Genomic DNA, 20,162 nt, shown 5'->3' on the forward strand with positions numbered 1-20,162 from the left:
AGGGGTGAGAGATGGCAGCAAGGGCTTTCTGACCTGCAGGGGGCTGCAGCTTCTGCAAGATATTTGAGACGGCTGTTTTCTTCTCCATTGTGGTGGAGCTCAAGTATTCGTGGTCCAAGAGCTTGAGCAGTACGTTGAGCTCAGGGAGGAGCTGATCCAAAACTGTGGGCAGAAAAGGAGAGAATCGAATTAGGATAGGGATCACCAGCTCAGCACCCATGGGCCCCAGCGTGCCCACACGTTCCACCTATGGCACCCGGAAAAGATCTCAGTAATTATCCATTAAAAAATTCACCAAGCACAAGAGGCAGTTTGCTCTTCCTGTTTGCACTGCCTTCTCCCACACTGAACATGGCTCCTTAAACATGCCCACAATTCATTAGATGCCAGGATTGGACAACCCTCCCTCCCTTCTGTTGTGAACAGAGGAGCAGTGGCAAAAAGCTTCTCTCTGTAAGTGAGTGTGGTAGTGTAGAAGTTCATTTTCCATTGACGGTGGTCTGACAGGGAGCACACACACATGCTGTTGTGTTCCTGTTTCTTTTTCTGCTCCCTTAGACGTGGCAGTCATTTTGTGTTATATGCTACCATTTTGTGACTAGTAACCGCAGCACGCTCTCAAAATTCCAAAGGTGCCTACTGGCTCCAAAGGGTTGGCAAACTCCAAGTTAGATTCCTGCTGTTTCCATCAGCACCATATGGAATATAAAAGATGGGCCGGATCAAGTGTACCAAGGTGAACAGGGAGAGGGAGAAGCGACAAATTCCATGATACTTGGGAAGAGAATTGTCAGTTCCTCATGGCCTCCTCACCTGGCGAAGGTGCCTGTCTATACCCTTTAGCACACTGAGAGAGGCTACAACCAAAGCACTTCCTACTCCTTTTCCACAGGGCGTTCTCTCATTCTCTTTCTCTTATTCCATCTGCTTCAGTCAACCTTATTCTGATTTTGCCCTTTGTCAGGCAGCGAAGAGGGACCTGGGTTGCTGGATGAACAGAGCATGAGGTGCAGCCACTGCAGCCTTACTCAGCTCATATCAAAATATGGATACTATCTCCAGAAAAGGATCTTATATCAAATATAAACAATGGTGGGCAGGGGGAACAAGATCAGAGATGGACTTTTTTTTTAAAAAAAGCAACTGAACATACACAGCAGTTAAATGTTTTGAAAGACTGGTCTGATAGAGATCCCCAACCCTCTGATTTTCAGAGGTCCTCCGTCCAATATTTGGATAAGTCTGGCCTATGTTAGGTGACCACAAGTACTAGTACTGTTACTACCATTAGTACTATTAATGTAGTAATGATTCTGCTTGGGATGTGGAATGGTAGGGGCAAAACACCTCCCAACGACAAGATATTTGCTTTGCTGGTGGAGGGAGCTTTAAAGAGGTAAACGCTCACTTTAATCTCAACACAAGAAACTTCCATTTGGTGAGGCAGGGATATAATTTCATTCTGATGAATTATGGGGCTATCACCTCAAGGTAGGTGCATATGAAGAGGTGCCTCAGGTCTCCCTATTTTCATGGAAGGGTCACTCCCTCATCAGAGCAGTCACCACAGCCTGAAAGCACTGCTTTTGCATGCTTTGTACAAACTAGCTCTCCTCAAGGATCACATTTACATGCTCCAATCTCAAGAGCCAGCCCCTGAACGTAGGATGGGGGAAAGCAATCTCCCGAAGATAATTCTGCAAGACTGCCAAGCTCCATGCAGTGGCACATTTTCTTGTGCTGCCCTCTTCACTGCTCTGACAACTTGCATCCTTTAACTATCACGTTCCTTTGAAAAGGCTCTTCCAAATAATGTTCCCTGGCTCAGTGATGACTGACCATGCACTCAGCCAGGGCTCACTTGCTCTTTTGAACATCCCGTGGGAACAACATGCAAACTACAGCACACAACATAGTTAACCCAAAATTAAACAGCACCGTTTTATAAATGTTTTGCAGCAGTGGGGGAGGGAAGCAGTTTCAGACAAAGAATAAAACGAGGCTACAATTAAATTTCTTAAACAGCTCAGCTTGTTTTAACTTGACACCCAGCTGCACACGAGGGTGTTGTTTAAGAGAAGTCGCCTCATCCTCAGAAAGTGGTATAAAGTGCATCTCTCCCATCATAGTTAAGAAATACCTTTCCACTTTTAAAAGTCAGCCCTTTGATGGGAAATCAGCTTGTTTGGAAAGGCTGCTGATGAATTCAGGCAATAACATTCCAAAAGAGAAAACGGTCACCATCTGCAATACAGACAGCAACTGCTATGAAAAGGAGGGCTTTGTATATAGTGTATTCTGCCTGACTCAAGAAAACCAATGGCTTGCATAAAATGTACCAATGAAGCAGACTATTTGCTTCTGCCAGTCAAAGAATCGAGGGGTTGCAGGCCACTAAAGCCCTTGTCAGTGGAAATTTTGGCATCTCAAGCCTAACTTTGCAATTCCAAAGGGCCAAAAACTTAAACATAAAAACAAAACAGAGATTCCCAGGATGCTGAACATTCACTGAGTAATAACAGGATTGTGGGTTGTCCTTTCCATTGCAGGTTCCTATATGTGACTCCACAAGGCTCCAAATGCTGCATGGAATGCAAGCAGATGATAACAATGATGGTAGTAATAGACATTTGGATAGCACCAAAACCCTTCCATTTGCACCATCTATTTGTAATCCTTACAAGAACCCTGAAAGGTAAGTAATTATTCCCCTTGTTGCAGAAGGGTGGGGTGAGGAAGTAAGCTGATCAAGTTGCTTGCTTGTGAGTGCAGAGCAGAGCAGAGCAGAGATTCAAACCTGGGAGTTCCTGATTCATAGCTAAGTCGGTTTACCACTGCACTGCATCACTACCCCAGGGAAGAAGCTACTGAGGAAGGAGCTGGGTACCGTATTTTTCGCCCTATAGGACACACTTTTCCCCCTCCAAAAATGAAGGGGAAATGTGTGTGCATCCTATGGGGCGAATGCAGGCTTTTGCTGAAGCTTGGAGAGCGAGAGGGGTCGGTGCGCACCGACCCCTCTTGCTCTCCAGGCTTCAGGAAGCTATCCGCAAGCCTTGCAAGCCCAGTGGGAGTTCCCGCAGGCTCGCAAGGCTTGCGGGCAGCAGCCTGCAGCCCGAAGCATGGGGCGCACTCCGGAGGGCGCCCCGTGCTTCGCGCAGGTGTCCGCAAGCCTTGCAAGCTCAACGGGAGTTGCCGCCGGGCTCGCAAGGCTTGCGGATAGCAGCCTGTTCTGGGGGCTGGGGTCGGGGGAAGCTCGGGGGAATATTTTTTTTTTATTCATTTCCCCCCCAAAAAACGAGGTGTGTCCTATGGGCCGGTGCGCCCTATAGGGCAAAAAATACGGTAATTTCTCCAGAGCACAATCTCTCATGCCAACAGGGCGCTCTTCTCAGTGGCTTTTGTCTCCTCACATCCCCAACACTATTACATATATTATCTACTGCAATGCAATCTACTAAGCAGCTGGCTCATTGCCTAATGAACTCTTGATGCATTATGAGGCCCTCTACTTCTGAATATTTGAATAGCTCAGCAGCAAGATACTTGAATAGCTCGGCAGCAAGATACTCATCTGTTTCTTTGAGATTATTAGAACAGCACCATGCACTGTCCAGATGCTTCACAAATTAGCTAAATAGATTCCTAGCAAACTTGCTGAAGACAAGTACGCAGCAAAATGAGTCCAGAAGAGAAGAAATGCCAGAGTTGGGAGAGGTAGTATAATTTTTCAGGGATACAGTACTGGTTTCAGAGACACTTGTTATATTATTCAAAAGGGAGAATCTTACAACACTGGCCTGCATTTATGCATGTTCTTCTCACTCACTCCCAGCTTGCACATTCCATCCCATTGTTATTTTCTTAATGCAGAAAATAAATGCTAATCTTGATAAGCCTTTTTTGCCATTTTAATTTAAAAAGCAATTTTGCAATCCATGGCTGTGGTCATGCTGACCCTTCTCTGCTTAAATAAAACCTTCATTTTAAAAAAAGATGCTCTCACAGACATCTTCATCCAGGGCTTATCCACACTTTTTCTTGTCCCGCTGCTTCTCCCCTAGGAAAACTGGTCTTTAGTGCTCACTCGGAGGAAGAGCAATTGCCATTTGCTCCGATCTATTGCTAAAGAGTGGGTTTTCCCTTGGAAAGGAGCAGGGCAAGTGGAAAAGTGTGGACAGCAGAAGCACAAGCAGAAGTGTGGACAGGCCCTAAGAGATGCCTCATTTCCCTAATTCTGATCTCTTTGGATCTTGTTGTCAGTATTCTTAGAACAGGTGGGCTGATGCAGCCTTAAGGCTCAAGCATCACACACTCTTCCACACCAGAGGTCCACAAGCAGGCAACTGTTTGCTGACTGCCAGAGGAAGAAGACAGACATATGTCCTCATTTTTATTATTTTTTTACAAAAAGGTAAAGAAGACAGGGTGCGTATCCCACCTTATGGGATTGCAACACGCATTTTATGAAGCAAGAATTGTTACAAAATTGGGGCATCACTCAGTCAAAATGAGTGATTTCAACATGGGAGAGCCACAAACATGCTTAACATGGGTGGAGTTTAATGGGACTTAGAAGTGCTTGATTTAGGCTAAGTGGAAGTGGGAGCATTACACTTTCTTCTAATAATTCATTCCTCATTCCTGGAACACTCTATTGAGCCTTTATTTCTATCCAGCACAGGAGGCAAACGCTTGGTTTTAATTCCTGATGGCTAGCAGGTGCTTGGATTTAGTTAAAGAGAAGAACAAGAGAGAACTGCATCAAGCCATTAGGCAAGATCACTCACTCAGGTTTCTCTAAAATCTTCCAACCTCCAGGCCCACAAAGCACAGAGCAAACCCTTTGGAGTTGGATGATATATCCTGATAATCTATCTTTATCCCCTTCTTCAGTGTCATTACGAGGATACTGGAAGTGCGCAGCCCCAAGGCTTCCTGGAAGCCAAGATTCATAATTTATAACATGCATTTGCCATAAAGAGGATGTGATGCGGTCCTAATTGCAACCAAGGGCCTACTGAGTGTCCCAGGGGACAACAGAAGCCATTGTTCTACCATGGGGGGAGGGGGACAGGGTTAGTATGTATTATGGGATGGAGAGCATCTCCAAACACTCTGGGATACACTGTGGCCACAAGTCAGGGATAAGCAGTTGCCACAGAACTCCCCGGCACATCCCAAAAACTGTTTGAATACACAAGCCCCCTTTTTATACTTGAGGGCACTTTGCAATACAGAAGCCAGTTTCATGAGGAAAGTTTGCTTGTTGTGTAAAGCCTTGGCCTTACCCAGATATCCAGTCATTCAGGTCTAAGCAATGCACCACTGCTCCTATGTGCAAAGTGAGAATTTGATAAGTAGCACAGATGACAGTCCTCTAATTGAATTCCTTTGTTGAAGTTCAATTTGAAGACAAAGAACTATAAGTAGGGAGATCAGGGGCCATGAAGTTGGCCATCAATAGTTAGCAGCTGGCCAGGTGACTGAGCAGCCAAATGAGTCACCGCCTTCCCCTCAATGGAGAAATGTATTGTAGTTCTATTTAAGTTATAGTAATTTATTTCTGCACTTGCATCTATAGAAATAAGTTAGCAAATGCAATTTTTGTGCAAATCAGAGTCCTCCTTTGTCCTCATTTTTGGATGATGGATTTTGTTTATTTCCTTTTTTTCTTTTTTCTTTTTGCAATGGGTATGTGGCCAGTCAGCTTGCAGCTGGAAGCTGAACAGAGGTTGACTCCATACTCTGGCAGCCATCTGCTGAGGAAGAGGTCCTTCATTTCAGCGCTATAGTTAGCATGCAGAGATTCTGCATCAGTAACAAGCATGAGCCACAGAAGCTTTGCTGTGAGTCACAATCTGACTCAGGTAGCTTCCCCTCAACGCTGCAGGTTTTTATAAGGCAAATTCTTGCCACAGGGAGCAAGCTCTCAGCAGCATTGGCCGCAAGGTGAATTCCAAAGTGCTGACTGATGGGGATGGCGAGTAAGGTGGGTTGTTCAGACACACCATGCACATTTCCATACAAACATCAGAAGAACAAAAGAACTTCAGTCCTCTTGTGAATATATGTCTTGTGAGCGGCAAGTGAACCCACACCCTGCAAAACTATTCACTCATGTTGTGCTGCATAGCTTTCCATTATCCTCAAGGAGGGCACAACACAGGCCTTTTCATAATGGAGCCCACGTGTTTTTCCCAGAGTGTGGACTGTCTTGGGAGATAAAATCAGACCCTGGAACACATTTGGGGGAACAGCAACCCCTATGAAACAGGTGGACTCATTTTGTTCAAGGACAATGCACATGCCTCCCTCTCTTTCGGTCTGCCCCATCTTCATTATTTTAGCACATATTTTTGTGTAATCCCAAATAGTCAAGAGCCTTTCCCATCTCATTCCTGAGCAAGGTCTAAAACAGAAAGCCTTGATGGAATTTTGGGTCGCAAACTGCTAAATGCTAGGGGTGGTATTCTATTAAGGAGTTCTGTCAGTGCAACAATTTCTGCTTCCACAATGGGACTGTTCCCCCTCCTCACCCTGCACCCTCCCCAAAGGTGCTACAGAGGAATAGGAGAGCCCCTGGAACAGATTTAGGGGGCACACAGGGGAGGGGAGGACAGAAGGAGACTGTTCCATTGTGCAAAGAGAAATCCCTGTGCTGATGGAACGTTCACCATAGCACTATGTTGGATTCCACCCTACATGCTAAAAGGGAATTATTTATTATTACTCAGTATTCCCACCCCCTACCTCTATGCTAGGCTATATCTAACCCCCCACTGGCTTCATATGCATGTCTGAATGACCTTTCCCGAATGAGTGGCCCTGTCCACATAGTCCACATTGTCATGTGCTCCCTTTGAGCATGGGATTCTACCATGTGGAAGTAGCTCTTTCTCTCTGTATGTGTTATTTAAAGGACAAAGCACCATGCTTCAATAGTGGATACTCATATGAAAACCAAGTACAGTGGTACCTCGAGTTACAAACACCTCAGGTTACAAACTCCACTAACCTGGAAGAGTTACCTTGAATTGAGAACTTTGCCCCAGGATGAGAACGAAAATCGTGTGCTGGCGGTGCAGCAGCAGCAAGAGCGAAAGCACGCCTCTAGTTAAGAACACTTTCAGGTTAAGAATGGACCTCCAGAACAAATTAAGTTCGTAACTAGAGGTACCACTATATATATCCAGGTACCCCTCAGCTTTCGTCTTGTTCCCCAGCTCACAATTTGTATCCACAAATTCTAGGTCTCCCGTTGCTGGGAACAGGTTCCTAATCCCAGTTCACAGCATGTTCAGGATGCAAGCATCATAAGCCTTTTCCTGCCACCTCCGCTGATGCGCTTTTATCTTCACAAGCCTTCTGTTTCCTCCTCCCTCGGCGGGGCCAATCTAAATATGAGATTTTCAGCTTAGGTGGATACAAAGCAAAGGGATCTGGGCAGCTCCAGTGTGGGGTTTCACCTAGTGTCACCAACACTGAGTTTCAAGAATACTGGAATGCGAAGCAGGTGGGGAGAAGGAAAGGGGTATGAGTGGAGAACACCAGAATCTGGCTGGCCAGGGTGCAGGGTTAACAGAAAAAGTGCACCTAATGTGCATGGCTATAAGCTCTCATTGCCAAGCAGTACCATCAGTGCATGAGATCAGCACTGAACATACCCCACAAGCTGTACATTGGAACAACCTGCACATACACATGCATGGTCCCTTCAGAAAGGTCCATAAGAACAAAGGTTTATTCAATACATATACTATAAACCCACAATAAAGGCTGACATCATTTATTAATCTTTTTCATCTCCCAACCAAGTTCTTGCAAGTAACCACCAACATATACTATTCAACCTTGATCTGGGTTAGAAATTATGTGCTTTAAATGCAGCAATATTTAGACCTATTCTGCCTTTAGAATGTTCAAAGACCTTCATATACATTATATCAATTAACACAAAAAATAATGCTTTTAAGGGCTTTCCGTGTTTACTGAAGCTCCGAAATGCTAATAAATTGCAGCCTCACCCTTAACAGACGTTTTATTTAGGCAATATGAATGTGTTCACCACCATACGGCAGCTGGATGGCAGTTGGGAGCAGAGTGATTTGCTTCTGTAAATGCTAGATACTTAAACACACCTGTCAGGGACTCAGCGGGAGCACAGGGAGGAGAGGAGATGGAGAGCGAGGGGGAGCAATCCGAGGGCAGCGTAGGAGAATATGACAGCAGCCCAATAGATTCCATGAGCCTCTCCAGCGAATCGGAAGATTCACAGAAGGGGGCGCCGATGGGCAGGGCAAGGGGCGACCCAAGGGGGACACCCCAGAAGCAAGGGGCCAGCGGGGACTCCCAGAGCAGCAGTTGGAAATCAGGACCAGCTTCCCCACCAGAGCGTAGTGGGGGGGAGGAGTCCCAGGTGTCAGAGCCCACATATGCACCACCAGCGAGAGAAGATGAGTCAGGGTTGACCACGCCTCCATCGGAGAGCGAGTTAACGGTCAAGAGGAAAGTTGCAGGCTGGGCGCGCGCGCCAAGTTCAAAGGTACAGGCAAGCGGCACAGAAGGTAGCCCGGATAGGGAACCAGGTCCTAAAGCCCGCCGGAAGGAGGGGCAAGAATCGTCAGGGTCAGCGTCAGAGGAGTCCAGGAAGGATGAAACCCTAGCGGGCAGGAGGGCCCAGAGGAGAAAGGAACTTAGGAAGAGGTGGAGCAAGGCGAGAGTCTTAAACTGGTGTGGAAGGGGAGGAGACTCAGACGGGACTTCGCCGGTCTAAGGTCGAGACGTAGAGCTGCATGCTGCGGCTTTAAAATGGAAACTGAACCTCAATAAAGACTTTTGTACATAACTACAGCCTAGCGTTGGTCCTCTGTGAGCTGGGACCTGGAGGCAGCTCTGACAACACCCAACTGGGTCATGTGGCAACCCTCTCAAATAGTCACTCAGCCATGAAGCTCACTGGGTGATCGTGGGCCAGTCACCGCCTCTCAGTCTAATCTGCCTCACATGGTTGTTGTGAGGATAAAATAAGGAGGGAGAAAATCCCTCCTTACCCTTGAGATCCACAGAAGAAAATAGGGATATAAATGGAATAAGATAAACTTTTATGTCTCTGTCAACTTCTCTCCCCCCTTCCCAATTTATTTTCTGCCCCCTTACAGTGCCACAAAATGTCACTTCACAACACTCCACTCTCTGTGTGTTGCTTTTCCTCAGCATTCTCAGAACAGGTTCACAATGAGCATGTGTTGGGCACATTCCCTAACACTGGCTGCAAAAATATCCTGTTCATAAAAACGAACAATCATTTTAAACAGTTCATAGGTCATGTCACTTACTAGGTGTTCCACCTGACCTAAACAACAAATTTTGCCCCAAAAGGCAGTACAAGCACAGAATTTTTCCTTCAAAAATCAACCCACAAAACCTACTGCACTCCCTCCTCCACCCACCAAATCCTTTTTCTGCCAAAGATAATTTTTTTTTTGTTATTCTTCATTAACATAAAATAAAAAATACAAACAAACAATAAATAATCAGTTACAAAACACAGGAGCAATACAGGTGTCGTATTTTTCAAATAAATAGAGAGCAGATAGTGTAGAAAAAGAAAAGAAAAGCACATAATGAAAGCCAAATTTCACAGTTTGATGGGGGAAAGAGTGCTTTGTATATCCAAATTTGACACATAAGGAATTAAATCCCACAAGATGGTGCAGAAATGTTCAAGGTCTTCCTTACCTTTAAAAATGTGTTAATTGTGAATTATTTTCTCTGCAATAGTTTAGAGTCCACATATTATTTTATTGCAATGAGAAATTTAAGTCCAGTAGTGTCTTCCATTTCTGGGCTAAAGAAAGGTAAAGGACCCCTGGATGGTTAAGTCCAGTCAAAGGTGATTATGGGGTGTGGCGCTCATCTTGCTTCAGGCTGAGGGAGCCGGCGTTTGTCCACAGACAACTTTCCGGGTCATGTGGCCACATGACTAAATTTCTGGTGCAACGGGACACTGTGACGAGTGCCAGAGTGTGCGGAAACGTCAAAGAAGTTCTCGTTGCAACCAGCACCCATGGAAGTTCAGAAACTTGAGGCCGATTTCTCATTTATAATGGCGGGCTGTGATTTAGCTGACTCACCCTCAACATAGGGCCACAACTCTGGCCCTATATTCAGAGGAAGTCGGATGGAATATACTGTATATATAAAAAGAGGACTTACCGTGGTTCTCTGGATTGTAATGTGAGCAGAGCTTCCTCCTGACTTGGCAACTGAAATGACAGCTGTACATACCAACAAACTGAACAACGGTTCAGCCATTCACCTTGTCCCATACCTCATGCTTCTAAGCAAGTTGCCTGGTCTTTTTTTTTTTTTAAAAAAAAAAATTAGCTACATGTATATCCATTCATTCATTTGCCTCCTACTTAAAAAAAGGGGGGGGTGAAATGGAAAAACTCATACGGGGACTGGGGGAAGGTTGCTTTTTAAATATATATATTTATTTATTTGGTTTTTCAGATTAAAATTTTACAGTCACATATCCAACATACAACATAAAAACCAGATTCCAAGGAATCTCTTGGACTTCCATCCTCCCCTTTGTGGATCCTATTGTTAATCATTTCCTCCTGCATCTTTTATGATAACCCAAATCTTACCTCTCCATTGTGTCCAAAATTCACCATTAATCTACAAGTGATATTCCAATCCTACTAATGATTTTAACTGTTTACAATGGTATTTAAGATAAGTTATAAATTTTCCCCATTCCTTATTTTAAATTTGGTCTTCCTGATTTCTGATTCTTCCGGTCATTTTAGCCATTTCGGCATAATCCATCAGCTTGGTCTGCCATTCTTCTGTGGTAAGGACTTTATCTTCTTTCCATCTCTGGGCCAATAACATCTGTGCAACGGTTGTTGCATACATAAATAGTCTTTTCTTGGGATTTAATTGGGGGAAGGTTTGAGTGTGACATCATGGGGGCCAGTCAGACAACCTGTGCCACACACACACACACACACACACACACACACATCCACACACACCCCTGGTTTGTGCTGCATACTTGCAGAACACTTTTCTCCCCAGAAAAGAGATTCTGGAGAAGAAAGCTGTGTTTGGAGGTCACTGTAAAGATGATGAACATCCTCACCCTCAATATTCCTTACAATTATCTGGCCCAGACTGAATGCAATGCCACACCTGGGACAGCCAAGAAGATGCCCTCCAAAGAGTGTTGGATGACAGTTCCCATCATCCATGCCCATTTTGTATGCTGCCCATGGCAAGGAAGAGCACAATGTTGGCTACCCCTGTAGCTCAGCAGGAATGGGCCTGCTTCAGTCCTGGACACAGTCCTCTGGTGCAGCCACGAGAAGAAGGTTGTAAGCGTTGCTACTTCCAAACTGGGAACTTCAGCCTGTTTACTGAACCTAGGCCAGGGTCAGAAACCACAATTTGATCTTACCTTGTTTCAGCAGCCCATACTTTAAACTAACCATATGTTGGCCTGGTTTGGGCGTAGCAGTGGTTAGTTTAAACCAGGAAACAGATGCTTCCAATCTCCTCACAGCCATGTCAGAAGGAGAGGAGGAAAAGTGCTTGCACCCAAGGCTCAAACATGCTCTTTTCTGTAATGCTAAACTATGGTTTATTACAGCTAAATCAATTTTGCAATGTAAATCAGGACTATCATCTCCATATTGCAGTTGCAGCTGAGTATGGGGTACATAATAGTGACTTCACTAATGCCAGATAAAGAGTTCATGCCAGAGGGGACATTTGAATCAGAGATCTGGTTCATGTGCCAGTCTCTTCTTAGCTACAACATGATGCTAAAAAGTGCTAAAAACTAGAAGTGCTATTCTTAGCTGGCTCTTCTAAATCCCTAGGTGCCAGAAACAAATGTTTTGGACCAAGCACCACACAATGCCCAGTTTGTAGATACACAGAGACCCAGGCATGTGAGACGTTCTCATTCCTGAGTAAGCAGATTACCAAGCGTCTTAATGGGGCAGATTTGCTCATCAGCTTCAGAGTCCCAACAGACTGGGAAGGGTCAACTGCTAGCTCATCAAGCGATGGCCATAAAGCAGGCAACAGAGTGGGCAAAGAGACAAAAATATCCCCAAACAGTCTGCCAGTCTTTGGGCTGATAAGGCCGGCTTGTTGTTACCAAAAATTGCAAGCCAGTGAGCTCATGCAGTGCCGCATCGATGGAGAGCTCTGGGAGTTGGGATGCGAGCGGCTAGGGTATCAACAGAGTCTAAAAGCGCCTTTGTTTTACCTTCCTTCCTTCTGTCTGCCTCATTAAATGCACATGCAAAAATTAAAGAACCACTAATCAAAGAGGCCTGTGATCCGACATGGGGCACCCGGTTGCTGAGTAGAGGCCACCCAAGAGAGAGGAGAACAGGAAAGTCTTAATATTTAAACTCGTTTGGCTTCAGTCCCAATGTGGCAGCTTCAAGGAGCAAGCTAATTGGGCACCTTAAGCCCCTTTTCGTCCAGCATCTTGGGTTCCCCAAAAGTTTCTGCAATGCTGAGGCTCCTAAACATATCTGAATTTGTATCCTGCCTAGGTCAGCTGGGTCATGCAGCAAGCGACATGGTCTGGTCCCTCCTAGACCTCTAATGGGTATAACTATATGATCCCATTGAGAAACACCCATTGCTAATAGCAGCGGGTCATTCCAACCCATCAATCTCCAAGGCGTTTTCTAAAGTGAAATATGTATAATGTAAATCCATCTAGCTGAAAACCACACTGACAAACAGTCTTGTGGTTTATTCCTGTTTCAACCCCTTTCTAAAGAAGGGTGAAATTCAGAAACAGTTTCCCAACTATATATTTTGAAGCAATTCCATTATGCCATTAGGGTGCAGCTCATGAAAGCTGCAGCTTAAGGCAACATACACAGTGTCAGCTACACCAGGGATATTGAATGTCACTTGTGCTAGCTTACTGCAAATACACACACTTAAATAATTGCTGCCAATGATATGCCCAAATATGGTAACACATGCTGTTTCTTTGGGCAATGTGTCAACTGGAACATCCTTCCTCCAACTTTTTGGCTTATTAGCCTGGAACACCATTCCCCTCTTGTCCCTCTATCACTGAAGTGCGGGGTGGGGGCCCCCATGCTGGCCTTGTCTCTTTGGCAGAAACATCATTTCCTACCATCTGTTGCACTGAGATTCCTTGTGCATAATGAGTGCCCTCCTTCTACCTAGTGTCCAGAGGTCTTTTGGATGGATGGATGGATGGATGGATGGCAGGCAGGCAGGCAGGAAGGAAGGAAGGAAGGAAGGAAGGAAGGGCTCATCTACACTTCTGCTTGCCCTATGCCTAAAAAATATTGGTTTGAGCAGTTTTCCGCTTGCCCCGCTCCTTTCCCAGGGAAAACTTACTCTTTAGGGCTAAATTGGAGCAAATGTGAATCTGGAGAAAGACTGAATTGCCCTTTGCTCCTATTGAGCACTAGAGAGTGGTTTTTCCTGGGGGAAAGCAGTGAGACAAGAGGCAATGTGGATAAGCCCAAGGAAAGAAAGAAAGAAAATGAGGAATCCTGGCTCCATCTTGGGCACACTGAATAACTATCAACAGCAGCACCTTGACCTTGGCCCACTTTAAGGACAGTCTCCATGCTTATGTCTGTGAACTGCCTTAGATTCTGAGCTATGAATTATGAAGTTCTTAGTTCAAATCTCACATTTATCAAGAATTCAACAGATATCATAGCTTTCTCCAAGGCTGCCCCAACTCAAAATGCGGGGATGATAATACTGACCTACTTTACATGGTAGTTGTGAGGATTTCTGAGACAAATGTATGTGCCCTGGTGTTTTGAACTGTGGCTGAGATCTACAGATGAAGGGTGGTATGCAAATTTAATAAATAAGTAGAATAAAAATATATAAACACCAAGTTATATATATGTGAACAAGTTACAGTCATACCTCGGGTTACAGATGCTTCAGGCTGCGTTTTTTCAGGTTATGTTGCCAAAACCCGGAAGTACTGAAATGGGTTACTTCCGGGTTTCGATGGTTGCACATGTGCAGAAGCGCTAAATCACGCTTTGCACATGCGCAGAATCACCGAATTGCAACCTGCACATGCGCAGACGCGCGTTGCGAATGCTGCGGGTTGTGAAAGTGCAACCCGCACGGGTCACGTTCGCAACCCAAGCGTCCACTGTATATATAAACTTGGCTAATTTATTTGTATACTGATAATTTGCTTTAAATTATTCTACGTACCTGTACATCACTGAGAGATTCCTTGATTAAATAGTTCATAAATTCTTCTAAACCAAAACAAATGCCTGGTATGTTTGAAAAGCAGAATCAGCGGAACTATTTTGTACATCTGAATAGGTCTGTCAGGCGGGATTCAAAGAACTGAGTGAAAGGGAAACAGCCTCTAATGTGTCTTAGCTGAATTTTATTTTTCCACGACTTTCTTACATAGTTGGCATGTCTGTATACCAAGTACGGTAATTTTGTGTACAGTAGCCCTTAAACTATACTTCCCTAATGAGTAACACCATGACTTGATCATGGATGGAGGACTTGACCTGGCATGTGTAACAGAGACTTGGTTGGATGAAGCAGATGGGCCTGTCCTTGCTGCTGCTTGTCCACCAGGTTTCTCTTACGCACAGCAACCCAGGTCATGTGGGCAGGGAGGGGGTGTTGCAGTGATTTTTAGGAAGTAATTAGTTTGCACCGGGCGTCCTATTGGGAAGACCCAGTTTTCCGCATGTTCTGGATGTTGGGCAATAGGGGCAGTACAGGATTCCTTTTGATGTACCGACCTCCCCGCTGCACCAACAATTCCTTGCCCGAGCTGCTTCAGGTCGTGGCGGATGTTCTCCTGGAGACACCTAGCTTGGTCGTCCTAGGGGATTTTAACATCCATGTCGACACGACCTTACAAGGGGCCGCTCGGGACTTTGTGGAAAGCATGGCCTCCATGGGGCTGTCCCTGAATAAGTCTGGCCCAACCCATAGCCGCAGACATGCCTTGGACCTGGTGTTTACCTCTATGGATGTTGGTGATCTGACACTAAGTAAAAGCGAAACGAAAGAAGTGCCATGGTCAGATCACTTCCTGGTGCAACTGGACTTCTCTGCGACCCATCCCCTCTGCAGGGAGGTGGGACCAATTCGGATGGTCCGCCCCTGCCACTTAATGGATCCAAATGGTTTCCAGAGAGTGGTAGGGGATGCTTTATCCCATGTTGATGGCCTTTCAGCTGATTCCCTGGTGGCCCGCTGGAATATGGAGTTAACCAGGGCTATTGACTGTTTGGCTCTGAAGCGCCCTCTCCGATTGCATGGAGCCCGGACAGCCCCGTGGTTTTCCACGGATCTGAGGGCAATGAAACAATCATTGAGACGGCTAGAGCGCCGGTGGCGGATAACTCATTCCAAATCTGACCGGACACAGGTTAGAGCTCAACGTCGAGCCTACCAATTGGCGATAGCGACGGCGAAGAAGAATTTCTTCACCGCCTCTATTGCATCTGCAGAAAACAGCAGCAGGAGACTTTTTCAGGTGGTTCACAATTTAGCGGAACCACCTGCAACATCGGGGCCCAGTACGGACCACATGTTCTCCTGCAATGATTTTGCAAAGTTTTTTGCAGATAAAATCGTTCAGATTCGGGAAGAAGTAGACTCCACCGTGGGAGCAGGGCCGGGGCGGGAGAGTGCTAGAGTTCTGTCTAGTCAAGTTGAGTGGGATCAATTCCAATCTGTTACCTCCGAGGATGTGGACAGGCTGCTTGGACGAGTGAAACCAACCACCTGTCTCCTGGATCCTTCCCATCCTGGCTTATAAAAGCTAGCCGGGAAGGACTGGGTGATGGGCTTCATGGGGTGGTGAATGCTTCCCTCCATGAGGGAGCCTTCCCAGACCCGCTGAAAGAGGCGGTTATTAAACCGCATCTTAAAAAACCATCTTTAGATGTGGCCACGATGGCCAACTATTGCCCAGTCTCAAATCTTCCATTCTTGGGCAAGGTGATTGAGCGAGCGGTTGCCAAACAACTCCAGGCACGCCTGGAAGAAGCGGACCATTTGGATCCCTTCCAGTCGGGATTCAGGCCTCATCATGGGACTGAAACTGCCTTGGTCGCACTGGTTGATGATCTCCGGCGGGCTAGGGACAAAGGTGAGAGCTGTTTCCTAGTTCTGCTGGATCTCTTAGCGGCGTTTGATACCATCGACCATAACATCCTTCCGGACCGTCTTGAGGGGCTGGGAGCTGGGGGCACTGTCATACAGTGGTTCTGCTCCTTCCTCCTGGGCCGTGTTCAGAAAGTGGTGGTGGGGGATGAGTGTTCAGACCCCTGGGCTCTCACTTGTGGGGTGCCTCAGGGTTCTGTCCTCTCCCCCATGCTTTTCAACATTTACATGCAGCCGCTGGGAGAGATCATCAGGAGGTTTGGGCTGGGTGTTCATCAGTATGCGGATGATACCCAGCTCTACCTCTCTTTTAAATCAGAACCAGTGAAGGCGGTGAAGGTCCTGTGTGAGGCGGGCAGGTGTGGAGGATTCCCTGGTCCTGAATGGGGTAACTGTGCCCCTGAAGGACCAGGTGCACAGCCTGGGAGTCATTTTGGACTCACAGCTGTCCATGGAGGCACAGGTCAAATCTGTGTCCAGGGCAGCTGTTTACCAGCTCCATCTGGTACGTAGGCTGAGACCCTATCTGCCTGCGGACTGTCTCGCCAGAGTGGTGCATGCTCTGGTTATCTCCCGCTTGGACTACTGCAATGCACTCTATGTGGGGCTACCTTTGAAGGTGACTCGGAAACTACAACTAATCCAGAATGCGGCAGCTAGACTGGTGACTGGGGGCGGCCGCCGAGACCATATAACACCGGTCTTGAAAGACCTACATTGGCTCCCAGTACGTTTCCGAGAACAATTCAAAGTGTTGGTGCTGAACTTTAAAGCCCTAAACAGCCTCGGTCCAGTATACCTGAAGGAGCGTCTCCACCCCCATCATTCTGCCCGGATGCTGAGGTCCAGCGCCGAGGGCCTTCTGGCGGTTCCCTCATTGCGAGAAGCAAAGCTACAGGGAACCAGGCAGAGGGCCTTCTTAGTAGTGGCACCCACCCTGTGGAACGCCCTTCCATCAGATGTCAAAGCGATAAAGAACTACCTGACATTCAGAAGACATCTTAAGGCAGCCCTGTTCAGGGAAGTTTTTAACGTGTGATATTTTACTGTATTTTTGGTTTCTATGGAAGTCGCCCAGAGTGGCTGGGGAGGCCCAGCCAGATGGGCGGGGTATAAATAATAAATTATTATTATTATTATTATTATTAAGCTTCTCTTTGAGGATTTCTCTCCTACCCCTTTAGGCTGAAGAGCTAAAAGAGCATTGGCTTGGGGGGGGGGCGAGTAATGTTAAAGGGATCACCCCATGGTCTGATGTTAGCGGAAGAGTTAAGGTTCCAGGAACTCAGCCAGCTCAAGCTCTCTGTGAAGGATGCAAGAAGATTGTATGTCAATAAACAATATTAGCCATAGCAGCTTAATCAGCTGTGGCTGTGAAGCCACAAAGCCCTCAAAAGGGGGAAACAAACAAACATCAAAAGGCATCTCTGCATCCTTTTAGAGGAACTGAAAAATCCACATCAAAGTAGATTGAGGAGATGGAGGGATCTGAACAGGTGAATGCAAGGATCCCCCCTCCCAGCTTCTTAGTTCACTGAGCAGGTTATGTGGACTCCCTCACCTACTTATAGTATTAGTGAACATTTCATTTGCTAGGGTTGCCATATGGCGTTTATTTTTAAGCGTTCACACACTAGGCATAGCCTAACCGTAAGGGATGTTTGGATTTTTAATGCTAGCCTTCTAGCTGATCATTTCTCTAAATTTGTGAATATTTTTTAATGTTTGGGTACAAGAAGTATTAGGGCCATTTTTATCCTGAACTCTGCTGAGATGACAAACTTTTGGGGAACGGTTCTAGCCCATGGTACTGGAAATCTACACTTAGTACCCAGTTAAATGGTGTGCACCTCCTTTACCTCTTGCCTACTTTTAGACCAGAAAGCAGACCCTGCTGTGGTTTGTGCAGAAGTCAGATGCGTCATGCTTCTTGTTCCATGCTCAAATGCTATCCTGTCCAAAAACCCAACAAATAACACAAGACCCAAGGAAAACACAGAGGAACAAGAAGTTTTTGTCACTTCCCTTTTACCAGGACATGTTTCAGTGCTTGAGCATGGAATGCTATCTAGAGCAGCCAGACTTTGCCAGCCTGGTGCCTTCCAGATGTTTTGGACTACAACTCCAATCAACCCTAGTCAGCACAAATGAGCTAGCTGAGTCTGGTGAGAGTTGTAGTCCAAAACATCTGGAAGGCACCTGGCTGACCAGAGACCAACCTTTCATTCAAGTTGTTAAACATGGCACAGGAAAATCTAATGAGAAACAGTGCATCCCTATGCATGTCTACTCAGAAGTAAACTCTATAACATTTAATGGGGCTTTCTCCCAGGTAAGTGAATAGAGGATTGCAGCCTAAATTCTTTCTTTCCTAAAATAATGAGGACTTGGATCTCTCATATCTAAATTCAGATCTGAGGAAGGAAGTACAGTAGATTAGTTTGGGAAAGGCCTAGTATGTAATCATCCCCAACCATGTATCCATAGTGCCTTCATCTAGCTAGCATCTCTATTTGCAGGCTTCTGGATATAGAAACTTGTAAGTGCGGGAGCCTCTGACGCCCTGCCTTCCTTCCTCATTACAAGCACTTCCTTCCAGTTCCAGGTGAAGGCCAAAAGGCGGTGGGGGGCAGAGAATAACCATTGTTTGTAGCTTAATACAAAGCACTTCCTGTTGCTCAGACCCCAAGACAATCAGCTGCCTGAAAGTAGAGGACTTATTGAGGAAGTAAACAAAACAACCCTTCAGAGAGCACTTTTCCCTGCCCTATCTTGAAACTCATAAATAGATGGACATATCCAAAAACAGAAAAGGAAGTGAATCTTGAGAGGACTTGATTAAGGGATAGTATGCTGAAGGTACAAAATGTACTCCAGGAGATTTGTATGCACTGGCTACAGCGCAACCAATTCAACACCTACTGTTTTCCTGGCAGATTATTAGAATTGATGATGCAGAAAGATATGCAACCTTTCAAGATGTCAAAATTGGCCATATGCATGGAGAAAACAGTGCATATCTATTCTATACACCATGTGAAGCTACCTTAGATCAAGTTAAAATATGGGCCAAATTTCCTCTTCTACCCACCTACCAGACTTGCAGGAGCCCTTGTCCTCTTCTTCTCCTGGCCCCTCTACATGCTATCTGATTCCTTCCCTCTGGAGACACCAGGATCCTGCTATTTTATGCATGCAAAGCATGTGTCCACTTACCCTAATTTTTACAAGCATGCTAAGGGCTCAACAATCTAAACACAGGAGAGCAGAGATGGTCAGTCTTCCATTTCCTTCCCTTCAAAATGATCTCTTACACCTTAACTTTGCCATCATCTTTTTTTATATATATATAATTTTTATTAATTTTCCAACATAAATTTAAAACAAAATAACATACACACATAGACATACAAAAACATATAAACAAGTATAATTTCAGATCCTCTTTTTCGTAAACCTTCTTTCTCGGACTTCCCCTTACCTCCCCCTCTCTGCATCCTTATTTTAAATTTTTTCAACAACCCTTCGCTCCAATTAAATAATAACTTATTTTCTTTTTCAATTTCTTCTCCTAATTCATCAATCAATTACAGCTATAATTCTATTTTTTCCTTTCCCTTGACATTTTAGCACTCATCAATTTTACAACAGTTCTTAAGATATACTTTAAATTTCTTCCAATCTTCTTCCACCGTCTCTTTCTCTTGGTCACGGATTCTGCCAGTCATTTCCGCCAGTCCCATAAAGTCAATCACTTTCGTCTGCCATTCTTCCAATGTGGGTAGTTCTTGTGTCTTCCAATACTTTGCTAAAAGAATCCTTGCTGCTGTGGTGGAGTACATAAAAAAAGTCCTATCCTTCCTTGACACCAATTGGCCGACCATGCCCAAAAGAAATGCCTCTGGTTTCTTATGAAAAGTACATTTAAGTACCTTCTTAATTTCATTATAAATCATTTCCCA

The 20,162-nt window shown here is 45.4% G+C and overlaps 1 protein-coding gene across 1 annotated transcript in view; it reads right to left on the bottom strand.

Annotated features, from left to right (window-relative positions):
- Positions 1–20,162, bottom strand: part of AFAP1L1 (actin filament associated protein 1 like 1) — a 76,445-nt gene that overhangs the window by 27,663 nt on the left and 28,620 nt on the right. Inside the window, exon 2 of the mRNA XM_079964787.1 lies at positions 34–162. Within this exon, the coding sequence (XP_079820913.1) occupies positions 34–162 (129 nt within the window). The remainder of the gene's footprint in view (positions 1–33; positions 163–20,162) is intronic.

Source organism: Podarcis cretensis, assembly GCF_951804945.1.
Source record: "Podarcis cretensis genome assembly, chromosome: 2".
NCBI classification, from domain to species: Eukaryota; Metazoa; Chordata; class Lepidosauria; order Squamata; family Lacertidae; genus Podarcis; species Podarcis cretensis.